The sequence below is a fragment of the Rhipicephalus microplus genome, chromosome 7 (genome assembly GCF_043290135.1).
Source record: "Rhipicephalus microplus isolate Deutch F79 chromosome 7, USDA_Rmic, whole genome shotgun sequence".
NCBI lineage: Eukaryota > Metazoa > Arthropoda > Arachnida > Ixodida > Ixodidae > Rhipicephalus > Rhipicephalus microplus.
Window position 1 is genome coordinate 82,748,212 of NC_134706.1, and position 15,209 is coordinate 82,763,420.

The window sequence follows — 15,209 nt, forward strand, 5'->3', positions numbered from 1 at the left end:
CCATCGGTGTAAAACGCTGTGAGTCTCGCATATTTTGCCTGAAGTGCTAGGAATTATAGTATATGCTCGCGCGGTGTTTGCTTTTTTTGAAATTGAGTCAGCGTGAAGTCGCACACAGAGGGGAGGCAGTACCAAGGCGGGTGTGCATTGGGTCTCTGATAAATCATCGGCGACGTGCCCTTTATATTTAAATCTTGGTACTTCTCTTCATATCTGAGAAGGAGTGGCCTAATTGCTTGTGGTTTGTTAATAAATAGTGTTTTGGATGGGCATTGAGTTACTATAGGGTGACAGAGGTGGTTGGGAATCGATCGAATTTTTAGAACGTATGATCATGTCAGCATGATTATTCTACCTGCCAGTGGTGGTTCATTTGCTTCTACATACAGACTTTTTATAGGTGGCGTCCTAAATGCACTGGTTGCAAGGCGTAGACCTTGATTGTGTACCGAATCCAGCTGTTTCAGATACAATTTTCTCGCAGATGAATGAGCTTTGATGAATGAGCTTTTCATGAATGAACCCCAGCTTCCTACACAGCAATCAAGTATCCTACTACAGAGCCATGCGAGGACCCGGAACTGCTTTTCAAATGTTCGTGAAACGTACGTCAATCGTGGTTGAAGTGCTGGCTCTAATTTTATAAACATTGCGTATGTCCACCCATGATATACAGCCATCACGTTGGGTTGACATCAATTGTAGTGAGGTGCCATCCGCTTAAGTTGATTTATGTAGCAGTGTCCAGGACTACCGTTCTGGCGAACACCGGCGATTGATATCAGCTTAGCCATTATGGTGTTGCTAATATCCATCTTCCTGTTGGCATCGTTACCAGCAACTGTAAACAACTGGTTATATTAAACAAATCTCAGTGCGTGCACTTGCACTTTAACTTGTACATACATTTAGTGACACTTCGCTCAATAAAAAAAAAAAAAAAACTAGAACACAGTCACCTTCCATATGCAGGCTTCACAGAACATCGATTCTCAAGGTACCTTGGATCTGCCGAATTTTGCGGTATTTGTTAACCTTTTGCTCTCATATATGATTTGACTGACGGGTGAGTAAATGTCCGTGTTTGTACGGCGCTGTGGCATTTTACTTTCTTTTGTCGCTGCATGCGCACTATGTGAACCACATGCACGCATAGATGTTTCCCACCTGCGCTCCGATTAGGGAATGCGATCGACAAACACGGTTTTCGTGCAACCCTAAAGTGCTTCGCCTTAAATGAATGGGCAATTACAATATCAGTGCAAACAGTCACCGAATCGATAGAAGGATAGTAATGCGCACTGTCATTCTGACATATTCATTGGTATAGTATACATTCATTATGCTGTGCAGGTAAACCATGCATTTCTGTCCCGACACCTGTTAGGGCCGAATAACAAGTGTCGTGTGCCAAGTGCGCCAAAGTGGAAGGCGTTTTTAGATGACACTTAACTCACGTCACTCGTGCCTGGCTTTTACATTGTCATGCGCAAATAGCTCGCCCTCAAGGCTTAGACGTGCTTGCCCTCTTCAGTTTGAAATTTTAAGCGTGCTAGACGGACAATAGCGCGTCTTATGCTAGCGAAACCGAAATCACAAAAGTTACGCAAATCCAAACGGCCGTTGCTGGCCGTTTAAAGCCATAGCCGTAGTGCGCTGCAGCTTGCGCGGATGCTGCTGCTCTCTTCTGCATCTTGCTGTAGCTTTCGAAATGCAAGCACTGCCTTCCTGCCGCTGTTGTTGGAGAGAAAAAATAGCCGCGATCAGTTGTTACTGCGTCGTCCGAGCGTGAAGCACACATCATCTTCCTCCTGTGACGTGTCTCATTGCCTAAAGGTAAGAGAAACCCCGAAGACAGGGCATGCCGGTTTTGTTGCGCCACCTCTCTCCTTCTCTCTCCTCGATCAAGCGATCCTCGCCTTCACAAGGAAAACAGCTGCGGCGCTCGCGAAACCACCAGCACGTCAATGCCGCTCTGTAAACGTCACAGGATAGCTGGTTTGTCAATAGTAATTATCCTCACCGCGGGACCTTTGGAGTCGTCGCACTGGCTTTCACAGTATTCACCTTCGTCAGGAGTACTAGCGACTCGAAGTGCGAAAGGCCGACTCGATCGGATGTCCTGATTTGGTGGTTTAAAACTCCGGACCGGCGTTTCACGGTACGCGGCTGCTTACATTTTGTGAACGTCCTTTTGCAGTGTGCTTGGTGGCTGTTGAAGTGTGGTGCTGGCTGCGGCACCATGCCAAATTGACAATCGCTGTCGCCTCCTCCGTCATAACGTTGGAGGATCTTCTTCCTCATGATCGGACGACGCGTCGATAACGTCGCCGCTCTGTTGTCATACGACAGATAATGACTGATAAGCCATTGCATAGACTTTCTCGCAAGTCACGACGAACTCACACGACACGAGGAAAGCCTCCCAGTCAGTGTGGACAAAAACACATGCGAGCTCTGTACAGGCAAGTTGTAAGTGTGCGGTGTTTTGTTTTCCCCGTGTGACCTCGCGCCAGCGTGCGATCGCAGCCTGTATTGACGGCGCGTGCACAGACATTCTTCGAGATACACTTTTCGCGTCGTAATTCTGAGGTACTAAGTGCTGAAACCGCGGTCTAATTGTCATCGCAAGAGCTTGTGGGTGCTGGACACGAATTAATTTTTATCACGCGAGGCTCATTTATGTGCACGTCAGTTTGAATCCTGGGGCGCCTTCGCATTTCGGCCCCATCTACGTGCTGGCGCCTTGCCAGAGAGTCTAACCCGCGCCATCGTGACGTCGTCACCACGGGGTGAGTGCAAGGGGTGCTGTGTGTATTTTCAACGTTTGGTGGAGCAGCACTTAATTGACATGATGCGTTTCTCTAGCTATTGAAAGGAAATGCACAAGCTTTGGCAACACGGGAGTCAAAGACTGCAGGGCAACTGCCCTTCCTTTCTAGATGCTTGATTAACTAAACCCTCAAGAAGTATTTATATAGCTCACTGTGTTAAACAGCCTTCTGTATTTAAGTCTACGTGATCGGCTCTTGCCTCAAGCATCCACTTTGGAAAGCTTTCAAGATGGCATCGCCCCAGTGACAAAACTGTAGCATTGGGACGCTTGATTGCTAACTCAAGTGAAACGAATTCTCGGGAGCTGACATGAAACTGTGGGAACTGGTGCCCTGCTATCTTGAAATTAGAGTTTACTAGACAGTCTGTTTTGCCCACGACTGCAAGCATTTACAGAGATGCTACTTTCTATGGCTACGAGCAGTTGCAGAGATGCTACTCATTTTATTAGGCTCTGCCAAATAAAGTGCTGCCGTTTCTCTAATTTGAACCCTCCAATTTATTTATATCTGGAGATCGAAATGGTGTGAGTTGGTATATTTAAAGCAAGAAAGCAACATTATAAAATGCCAAACTGAATTAATGCTGTTTCTTGTCAAAACTTTCGAAAAAAATAATGAAGTTAAAGAGAAGTCATTAGGGAAATCATTGCATGCTACGGTGAACTTTAAGCTAATATATGAAGGAAAGATCTTCTGCTTTAGTAACATACTCTCCAGTATTGCAGCAATGAACCGGGAAGAAGCATGGTTTGACGTTCATTTGCACTCTGTGTTCTGTTATGGTATATAGCGCTCTACGAAGTTGCCCACTACTTTCCGCAGTGCTTGTGCTTTCTATATGTTCCATCACACCTTCTTAAACATTGCCTAACAGTAGTGACCTCATCTTGTAGAACTATGAACTCACTGTTTTTATTCACATTTTAGAAAATATTTTTCCTGGGAAACGGACTTCTTGTTGTTGAAACGGACTTCTTGGATCCATGAAACGGACTTCTTATTGAAACTAAGTTTAATTCTTTCAGGTGCCACCTAAGAACTGTCTGTGAATACATCAAATCAATGCAATTTTAGCAATTTTGAGGCACTCAATGCTTCAACAAAAATAATGTTCATTTCTGTTTGTTATCGAAATACTTCCCAAATAATTTGTAATTAAACACATATGAGTTGCCCACTACTTTCCGCAGTGCTTGTGCTTTCTATATGTTATCTAATATCTAATTATATCACTTCTGCATTAATTGCTGGAAAGTTCAATTCATCAGTTTTGATATTAGTCATGTAGTGATTTCCTGTTGCTGTGTTTGCACAGAGTGCAGTGTTTGGGCAGTACAAAGAGCACTCTTATTTTGAACTTATAAAGATGCAAAAAAACTACATAAACTGAGACAAGCAAAATAATCTGGAGCCTGCCAGTATGTCTTGTAGAAGGGGGTATCGTACATAAATAATACACTGGAAAAAAAAGAATTGGGTCAAGTCATGTTTAATCATTAATGAGTTTACTTATACTCACTGGAGTCTACAAGCATTACACTATGCTGACATAAAAAAAATACAAGATTGTAAATACAAAGAAACGAGGCTTGAAGAGGCCGAATGCACCATTTCGTCACCACAGAAATGTACTTGTGAAATATGTAGTGTAGTGCTGTATTTTCCGATTGCTGCTTCAGTCACTGGTGTGTTAATTTCTGTCAGTAAATCAATTTTTGAGTAACATTAAGGTGTCATTTTTAAGAAGGAGAGGCACATTCAGAAAGAATCTTAAAAAAAAATGAAGAATAATACAGTAATGGGGTGTAGTTGAATTAGAGCAAGTTATTTTTTAGTTTAACATCAAGTCTGAGCCATTTCAGTACTAGAAGCTGACAGGTGTTGTTAGATCTTTGTATCTTAACTAAACAAAAACAGTACAGACTAGGCTCGAAATATTACCAGCATATCAAATAAAATGTTTGAAAATTGCCACACCTTTTAATTGTGCTTTAAAGCTTCACTGTAGTTCTCATACGAATCGAAAAGTTCACAGATGTAAATGTACGCCAGTACACCGTAGCAGCAATAACGTAATAAATATGCTGACGTGCAGATAAATCGGGCAGCTGCCAAGCATAGCTGATGAGTGTGTGCCGACGACTTTTTTTTTATTGCTGCGACTGCAACATCTGTGGGAAGTATGAATGCGATCATTCACAGCTGTGTAGCTCGGTTCGTACTTCGGCAGTAACGTTTACGTGCACAGGTAGTATGATTTCCGCAGTCACACATGTTCGGTTTCGCACGCATTGTTCTGAAGCATTGCAAGTAAAATAGGTCCCTTTAACAAATGCTCCGCAGCGGCGGTGTATAAGTGAACCTTCCTCAGACCGGAATAAATAAAAATCTAATACAGTCCAGAAACTAATATACCGCTGAGAATTTTTCGAATTTAGAATGGCCTCTTTCACAGGCCTGTGTGGACGGCGCAGTGCAGTCACAGCGAAAGCTAGAAGAGCGGCCCTTCAGAGCCTTTTCTAATCACTCATAGGGTAACTGCTACAAGCGCACTTGCTGGGTACCCACTATTGAATTAATAATAATAATTGCTGGGTAGTAGGCCAGCATTCACTATGCCCGCATTCAGTATGCTATCCTTCGTCATTCTTCTGAGAAACGTGGTATCCGCTAAACACTTGCAAGAAATTTTGTGCCAATTGTTCATGCAGTGGCTGATGACGATGAGGAATTATGCCTGAAGTGGGTATGTGCCACAGTCGAGAGGTGATCAAGAACAAGTTTTTGTAATGGCTTGGAGCATTGGATGACCTGCTCCTTATGTCATTAGCATTGTGTGATGCCAGTTTTGTTTTTTTTTTGCTGTTCTAAAATGTTTATTACTCATATTAACGGGATTCCTTTCTCGCTCAGTGGTGGAATATTGGGCTGGCACGCAGCGAACTTGGGTTCGAGCCCCACTGTGTCCCTGGTGTTTTTTTATTCACTGAGGCTTTTTTATTCTCATTTCGAGTTTCGAGCGATAGTGGTTATGGACAATGGCGGCAGCGGCGGCGAGGGACAACTACAGCGCCGCGCTTGACCCGAGTTGCGATCTCGTAACAGCTTTTGTTGAAAAATTAACATTTGATTGTGCTCTATACTGATAACATTAGCACTAAAACAACAAGCTGAAATAAAACCCTGAGTCGTCGGGTACTAATCAGGTTTACTGAATTGAATTTTCTTTATGGGATCAGTGATTTTTCAGATTTTCACAGGCAAAATAGAAACTATCATTCGAAATCGGTTTGCGTTCGTATGTTGAGACTAAAGCATCGATTCTCTCATTTTCAAATCTCTGCACTTTGGTTTGAAAAGAAGTTGATGTTGCATGAAAGCTTTTTACAAGTTAGTTTCATCTACTCTTGTAGCTTTTGAGCATCCTTTTTGTTTCTGGTGCAAGCTTTGCCTGTGCAGCATTGCCTGGTGAGGAAATTGTCCGTGCACTGCTATTAGTGTTTAGTGTCATTCATGGCACATTTAACTCAACCATTTTTATAATTTTAGAACAAATATACTTTATGGACTGCATGCACACAATTCCAAAAGTCTGTATGCAGTCAAATTACACTTTTATATTGTCATTTATACACCATTTCATGAAGCTTCTCTTTAATCATCACTGCGTCTTACTCCTTAAGAGATGTACAGTCTTTAAAGGGATACTGAAATTTTTTCCTGCCAATGTTTTCTACCCAATTAAAAGATGTGGTGGTGAAATTTATTGCATTTTCACAAACCCGCATTTAGCGGCGCTGTGGACTGAAAGAGATGACGTTTAACGTCTTCGTAAATGGGCGTACCAACCATGTCCGCCACCACCCACGTCTTTCGAATTGCCCTGCTCTCACTACGTTTCCTCTAATCAGTGAGGGGCTGACATGGAATAACGCTTCCAGGTAAGGTAAATCCCCTGGGGGGTGGGGCATGCCTTGGTGTCCTTGGGCATGGCGGAAAGTAGGATGTAGAAAAGAGGTGAAGGAAGGGAAGAAGCAGGACAGGAAAGTGTGTACCGTGCTTCCACCATGGGACACCTGACGTCACGGTCATCGATAGGCAGCTCCAAGCACGCTCAGAATCGTCTAAGAATACAGCCTACTGTTCAAAACTATGCGAAATAAAGTTGGGTTATTGAAGAAGTCATGTCTTCCTAGCGAAATTTCAGTGCTTCTGCCATTTATTTCCATTTGTGTTTAGTATCTCTTTAAGATTATGCCCTCTTTCTTATGTAATGCATTCTTCACTCTGGCGAAGGCATCCTGAGAGATAATGTCCAAGCAGAAGCACGTGGTGGGGGCGGCCCTGTCTCGCAAGGAGGTGCGCCTCGCCCGGTGGTACTTCGGGGGCCTGGCGGGATCCATGGCTGCTTGCTTCACTCACCCCCTTGACTTACTGAAGGTATGTCAAACTGCTGGGGAGATTTAGTATTGCACAATTTCGTCCATGGCGGCCGCATTTTCTATGGAGGCGAAAATGCTTGAGGCTCATGTGCATAGATTTGGGTGCACAGTGAAGAACTCTGGGGTGTGGAAATTTCTCAAGCCAACGCCCGTCGTATTCATATTATAGTTTTAAGACGTTAAACGCCAACACCTAATTAGATTTGGTAGGGAATATCAGTGAGATGTTCTTTGATGGGCTACTGACACCTATTTTCAAAGTTCAAGGTCCGCAAGTTTCATTAGTGTGTTCATTTGGGCCAGTTTATGCAGCATAGAACATCGATGAAAAGAATGGGGCCAGGAACTAAATCAAGATGGGTAACAGATGCACTGCTGTGTCTGTTAGCCCTCATCTTCTTTCGCTGATAGTGTAATGGTTACAGTGTTCGGCTGCTGACCCTAAGGTCACGGGTTTGATCTCGCTCACGATGTTCACATTTCAATGGAGATTGAATGCTAGAGGTGTGTTTCCTGTGTGATGTCAAGGCCCGTTAAAGAACTAAAGATAGTCAAAATTTCCGGAACTCTCTACTACGGCCTGCCACGTATTGCAGTTTTGGTATGTAAAACCCAAGAAGTTATTGTGTTGTTATTAGCATTTTTTTCTTCATCTAAAAAGCCCTGTTATCACTATTTTGACTTTGATCATAATGCTGTGTTCTGCGTAGCACTGTTCACTGTCATACTGGTACTAGCCTATACTATAGGTGAACTATGTTGCATGTTCCAAAGCTGCCATCACTAATTCTGGAATCAGTTGTTAACTACCTCCTTCCGGTTGTTCTTTTTTGAAGTTTATTTTTCCTGAGCATTGGTTTTGTGCCGTACAGCTTATATCTTTTATGCAGCACAGTTATTGCCCAACAATAAAAGCTCTGCAGTTTCGTCAACGTTTTTTCCGACACTACGTTTAACTCCAGGTAAAAGTTATACGGAAAATGGAATGGCCCCTCGTGGTGCAGTGTAAAGTGAGCCCACTGTAGCAGGTATATAAGTACAAAGCTTGTGTGAACCCACCAGACATGGTGGCTTGTCCTTAGCTTTTCTGTGCCCATAGCATTGTTACATTTAGAATCTGTCTCAGGGGCTGTCTATGCACTCAGCAACACAGACTACTGTGCACAACTGGATTCGGACTGGACGTACCCTTTTTCTTGGCCCACACTTGAGGATGAAACACGGCACGTTGGGTATCCGGAAAGGCAAGCACAAAGCGAGCGTAGCCCTCTGGTTTATTAATACACTTAAGTCATTGTTCGAAGTACTGCCTACTCTTCACTCCCAGTTCATGTCCCAAGTGGTTGCATGCCAGACGAAAGGTCTGCCACACCAACATTCTGTTTGGCACAGCCCTTTAGGTATAGGAAAACAGCAGACTGGCAACAGACTGACAATGAAAGGCAAGGGAGAAGGAAAAAAAAGAAGCAGCTTTATTGATATAAAGGCTGCATTTGTTTGCTGTGAGGGGAGCCCCTCTTCCTGGGCTCAGCTAGCTGCTGTGGCTTGCCACATGTGATTGGGGATAGTCAATTTGCTCCCAGGTCCTGATCGAAGAATTGTGCTTCTTCCAACAAATTGTGAAGTGAGTTGTTAGCAGGACACTAAAGAGCAAAACAACTTTTTTCATATCAGTAAAGTAGTTTTGCTATCCCGAAAATGCCTCTTTCACCGTGACGTGTTGCTTGGTAAGCGAGAGCATGTATGAAAAAAAAAAAAAATGTGAGGGGAGACGCCATCATGAGATTCGTGCACCGAACACCGTGGCGTCATAGATATTGATGGCCTCTGCTGGGTCCTACATAGCTTCTGATCAATGAAGAACGAAGTACATTGTGATCTGTGAATGCCACAGACCTAGCACACGATGTTTAAGAAAATTTCATCGAGCCAATGTAATTTTAAAACGCAATTTTAATATGTTTGACACCACGTACGTGGAGATTTCCAACAAAATTTTAAAATGAAATTTCAAACATGAGCCTTTCCTCTAATAAGGCACTCTAGATATTGAAACATATGACATTATAATTCTCTGAGAGCAGTTTGTCCATCTATATCAAGTCATTGTCTCTCTTTAGTGTACCTTTAAGTAGCCACAATGGGAAAGGCAGGAGAGATGTGTACAATTGAATTGTGAAGATTAAGAAGAGGGTAATGAGAAAATTAACATGATGTTACTGAGTTGTGCAAAAAGATGAGTCAGTACTGCACAAATCTCCACCATCATCATATCGGAACAAAGCTTGAGTGGGCTGGTAATCTCTTGCAGGAGAAACACACATGCACCCGCACAGAGAGAGAACAACGTATACACTATTGATGTTGGAATGTGGATTGGCAAGGACTAGTTAGATATGAATCATGTAATCGTGCTCATCTACTGCGCAGGTGCATTTGCAGACGCAGTCGGTGGGACGTGTCAGCCTGGTGGGCAGCACAGTGACCATCATTCGGCACCAGGGCGTACTGGCCATGTACAACGGCCTCAGCGCGTCTATTCTCCGACAGGTTGGTGCTTGTGAAAATGCTCCGAGTGGTTTTGTTCCACAAATGATGACCACCTATGCATAAGCAGTGGAGCCTTCGTAGTTTGTCTAAGTTTATGTGCAGTTTGAATTCAATTGCTTCCACATTATTATGTATTATGTCCAATAACTGGTTACACTAACACTGCACTGTCGTTCTCTATGAAAGGGAACACGTGATCGCGTGCTCTGCTCTCTATAACGGTTGCCTACAGTATCTGGCAGTGCTTGCCCAGCGGCCACAACTTGTTGTTCTGCTTGCCGATAAATGACGCCAAAAGCCAACGTCTTTTCTTTGGCTGTCTGTTGATGATGGTCCTGTAGGCAGCCGCCACAGAGCGCAGGCCACGAGCTCACGTGTTCGCTTTCGTAAAAGATGACAGTGTACACGATTTCTTTCTTTCTTGCAAATTGAAGTAGAAGTCAACAAACAGAAACTATTTGGAAGAATGCATGAGAATTTTCACTCGTATTTTTGTGTTGTTGTTAGTTCAGTTCTGTTCAAAAATTAAGGTGAACAGGAAAGCAGAAACATTTCCCCAACAAGAGAAGCATTGGAACAGTTGTTTATTTTTTCTCTTTGTCTCTTCGTACACAAAATAAAATTCAAGAATACAACATAGACATACAACGTATTAGTAAATGTATATTTTCAAACAAACTAAGCTATGACAGGCTGAACATGTGATTGATTAGTGCAAATTTGAATGATGAAGCTTCCTTGATGTAGGCATTGGAGAATGGAAGGCGGTTCCACTCAACGCTTGTTTTTGGTAACAACGACTGAAAAATCTTAGTGCGGCAAAAAGAAATGAAACCATTATACTGATGATCAAGATGCGGTGATACGTATGAAGGTGCTGAGATGAACATGATTTTTTTCAAAAAGACATAGATGAGAAATTTCTTTGTGGAAATTTCACTTTCGTTAGCACAAGGTCAGATTTTAGTAGTGAAATGCTAGCTGCGTGGGAATACTTTACGTTAATGAAATGTGCTGGACGATTCAGAACTGATTCAGTGATAGTTGTTAATGTTTTTTCACTAGAGTCCAAAACAGAAGAAGCATGCTCAAGCTTAGGTTTAATTGATGTTTTGTGGAGTAGTAACTTCAAGTGACATAGAGTTTTGGCAACTTCCTTATACCTCATAACAAAACAGAATACGTTTATAATAGATCAGAATTGTGTCATTTTGTATAATTGACAGTATTGTGGGTGGTGTCTTTTGAACCAAAGGAATCCCACTTGCGACCTTGATCTCCTAGCATGAAATGAGGCTCACAAGTTTGGGAGGGTGCACAGAAGACTACCGTTTGAAGTTGGTGCTGTTTTCGAACTGTGGAGTGGTTTGATACTTGGGAGACACAGTTGGCCAGTGTGCTACCTACTCGCTACAGCTATCCGCCAGACCTGATGAGGGGCCCTTCAACGTGTTGCGGGATTCCAGGCACAATTGTTGTCATGGCGCAGTTGACCTACTCGACGACGCGCTTTGGCATGTACGAGGTTGTTCGGCAGTACCTGGTCAAGCCGGGAGAGAACATGAAGTTCTACCAGAAGGTCTTTGTCGCAGGCGTTGCCGGTGCCACTGGCGGGTTTGTCGGCACCCCGGCCGACATGGTGAATGTCAGGTGGGAAAGTGTCACCTACCGTTAGTGGCTAAGCACTAGAAGCCTCGTTAGGAGCAAAAGGTGTTGGAAAAGTTTGTGTGAGTTACCTGTCCAACACGCAGTGCCCCCTAATGTAAGGAAGTTGAAAGAAAATTGAAGTAGCGACTAGTATGAGATAGAACCAAGTGTTATTTCATGTCAGGAAGCGTGCTTGTATGTAACTTTGTTTGAAGGTATTGCCTCATGGTAGACCATGCAAATGAGAAAAGAGCTCTATCATTGTGGTACACATACCAGCCGTGTATAAGTATCTACTTGGCACATGAAATAGTGTATATTCTCACACATATTTTATGCTGAAAATGGAAAACTGTGCTTAAAAAGTAAGGTCCAGGTTATGTGCAGTGGTTATAATCATGCTTTTTTTGTTAATTTGATACATCGTGTGCGCTGCATGTCAAGTTTGGGGTATAGTCATTATGCAGGAAAGAAAAAAAGTTAAGTTTAGAAGAAAAAGTTCAAGCATGGGATCAGTTAAGCTTGTGCAAATATTCAAATGCTTTTAATATTCCAATAAATATTACCGTACTTCAATTCATTTTGATTTAATTTAAAATTGCTGAAAAGTTTGAATCATTCTAAATCAACAAGTAGGTGTTGCTAGCCAGCATGTAGTCTCTTGTACGTTTCACTGCATTGAAGGGTTGCTGAAAACACCTACCGAGGTGAAGTTCGCACTGTTGCGAAGTCCCATTTCATGGTTAAAGAAACCTGTTACTCTTGCACGGGTTTATCATTCTTTAAGTTTACAGCCTTGTTATACTGGCTTACATGCTCCTAATATAGTAAAGTATTCAAATATGTGACATATTTTTCAGGTTATTGCTTGCATTCTACTGAACGTCGATTCCCGCTATTATTAAATGGTGTTTCCAGTTCTTTTAAAACAAGAAGAATGGCATTTGCACAGGCCTTGTTTTGATCTTTAAAAAATGTTGTGCAGGTTCATTGGGTCATGACAAATATGCTCATTTTTCTTAATAATATGCAATATGTGCTATTCAATTTGAAAATCTACTAAAATTGCTATTTTCTTCAAACCTGAAATTCGCTATTTGCACAAGCCCAGTCATCTTTAACAATCATTATGTGAGTAGATTACCAAGACCAACAAATAATTTGTTGCACGACTAGCCACCTGTACAGTCGAACCTCTTTATAAGAGACACTGATGCAAGAGACAAGTGGGTGTAAAAGACACCAGTGTGCCTACTTTGAAATAGGGGCTGATAAGAAAACTCGTGCATGGTACTGGCAGGCTGCCCAGTGCATGTCTCTTGTAAAGGGGTTACGCTGTGATGCGCACAATGTGGGACATAGAAATGCTGCTTTTGCTTTGTTGTTTCATTCTCTCATATTTGCTTTTTGTTTTTGTTTTTCTTCCCCCAGGATGCAAAATGACGTCAAACTGCCTGCTGAAAACCGAAGAAAGTGAGTGCACCTTTCTACCGTTGTGCTCTTGTTGTGGTTGTAGAAGTTGGGACATTAGCATATTACCCTTTTTGTTCAAGTGGGCATGTTGCATTGTGCGAATAGTTTGTAAAAACAATTTAAATGCAACCTCGGTACTAATTACAATAAAATTGATTTTGATTTGCCTGCAAAGTACCCCTCCTCCAAGTTGGTGTCAACCCCACTCCCACCCCCCTCCTTGCTGTGTCAGCTTTATTCAACTTCACTTTTTACCTCAAAACGCTGCCAACCTCTTAACGCATAGAAAAGCTTGCTGTTTGTAGTATTATAACATTGCCAACATGCTTCCTCTCTGCAACCTCAGCTAAGGGACAGCATGATCACCTTTCTACGTTTTGTCCTGCACACCTGTCTACGTCTCTTCAGCTTTTCTTTTTAAAGCCAACTGGACTATATGCATGGCTGTAACATTTTGTCGATTAGAAAGGACTTTATATACTCGCCTCTCTATCTCACCCTCATCATCCATTACTCTCTTTCCTCCATTTTCCTATCCCCTGCTGTAAAGTAGCAGGCTAGAGCATACTATCCCTCATGCACACCTTTATACCTTTCCTTAAGTAAAGCTGCCTATCTTTCTGTTCAGCTACAAGAACGCGCTGGATGGCCTGTGGCGCGTCTACCGGCAGGAGGGAGCACTCAAGCTCTTCTCCGGAGGTGGTGCGGCTACGGCCAGAGCCGTGCTCATGACCATCGGGCAGGTAGAGATGGCTGCATTGCATTTGTAGCTTTTCTTTTTTTTTTAATGGCACAAAAGTCGATTGCTAGGCACTGGGTTTGTTGCGTCATTGGGTGGGTGCTTGTACCTGCAACTACACAAAGACAGGAGAAGGTGGGCACAAACAGAAGGGCGGCGGTGTAATCCCCGTAGTATTGTGCGATAGTCGCAGGGGGTGAGCTTGGTACCAGAGCAGTACTACTATACAGTTGAACCCATTTATAGAAGCATTGATGTCACAGGCAACTGGGTATACAGAATGCCCACATGCCTTCATTGAAATAGGAGTAGATTAGAAAACGACAACATGGTACCCTGCTTGTAAGCGATACCTTATACAAAAGACGAGAACCACTCTCTGGTGAATAGTATTTATTATAAAGGCATTCAACAGCAGTACTTTTTACAATAACAGCCCACTAATATGACTGTGGCTGGTTGAACTGCTGGTCTGGTATGAATTCGTTATATTCCTTGGCCATAATGCGTTGCTTACAATACTAAAAAGATCGGCGTGTCTAAATGTGTTTTCATTCTGCTGTGTATCATAAACATGGGAGCAACAGTGGTTGGAGTGACGAAGGAGTGATGTTGGAGTGACGAACACCAACTGGGTTAGTGTTACCACGTGCATTTCTCTTTCGATCTTCGTGTTAGTGGCCCATCAAGCGTGTGACCACGACTTGGTGCAGACCGAGCTGGAATATCTGAGAACCTGCCCTGTTATCTTAAACTCTTATGATTATATTATGTTCACAATGTGAACACTGTGGTTTGTTCTAGAACTAGCACAGCCACAAGCGATGACGCTCAAATCCTTCATGCCACGTGTATGATTGCCAATGCGCCCTGCAGCTGAGATTACGGACAACCAACAACTGTGCTTGCCTCTTTTACTGCATCATAAATCTTTTACTGTGCAAAAGGTCGCTCAATAAAGTGTTTCACTTTTACCAGCTGCACTTTTCTTCTCTGTCCCTGCGACATGAAAATATGGACAGCGACTTGCGTGTGGCTCATGTCCACGCATATAACGTGGCTCGTGGTATGCGGGATCGTGCCACATGTGACTGGGGTTTTGAAGTGTACACAACATGCTTGTCACATTAGTCATGTCATGACCTGCCAGTCATATTTGTCGTAGGGTCATAACCAGCTGTGCCAATTTGGTATACTGTGCCACAGGCATAAGCAGCAATTTTTTTCGAGGAGGGGGGGGGGTTGATTTAAAGGGGGGGGGCAGGCACACAGGTGTAGTTGAGTGTCGTTTTGTGGTCTGTATGGCCTGGCAAAGAAATTTGTGGGCTGTGGGGGGGGAGCGCACATTTTAACGTGCCAGCCCCTGGCTACTCCAATGTTATTATACCAAGTTTAAGGAGCCCACGAATAGAGTATCCAGATGTAATGTGGCTAGCTAGCTAGCTAGTTAGTTAGCTAGGTAAGATAGTTCGATCATGATAGATATGCTCATTTGTTTTTACAATGTGTGATCTGCTATTT

General features: G+C 42.9%; 1 protein-coding gene across 4 annotated transcripts in view; it reads left to right on the forward strand.

Moving 5' to 3' along the window:
• The first annotated feature begins 1,639 nt into the window (after positions 1-1,639).
• LOC119180386 (mitochondrial dicarboxylate carrier) overlaps positions 1,640-15,209 on the forward strand; it is a 33,946-nt gene continuing 20,376 nt past the window's right edge. Inside the window, exons 1-6 of one of the 4 annotated variants that reach the window (XM_037431576.2) lie at positions 1,640-1,836; positions 7,134-7,277; positions 9,710-9,829; positions 11,319-11,479; positions 12,908-12,949; positions 13,578-13,692. In XM_037431576.2, coding sequence (XP_037287473.2) covers positions 7,149-7,277; positions 9,710-9,829; positions 11,319-11,479; positions 12,908-12,949; positions 13,578-13,692 — 567 coding nt within the window. In that variant the 5' untranslated portion in view covers positions 1,640-1,836; positions 7,134-7,148. The other 3 variants (XM_037431575.2, XM_037431577.2, XM_037431578.2) reach the window with 3 other exon arrangements.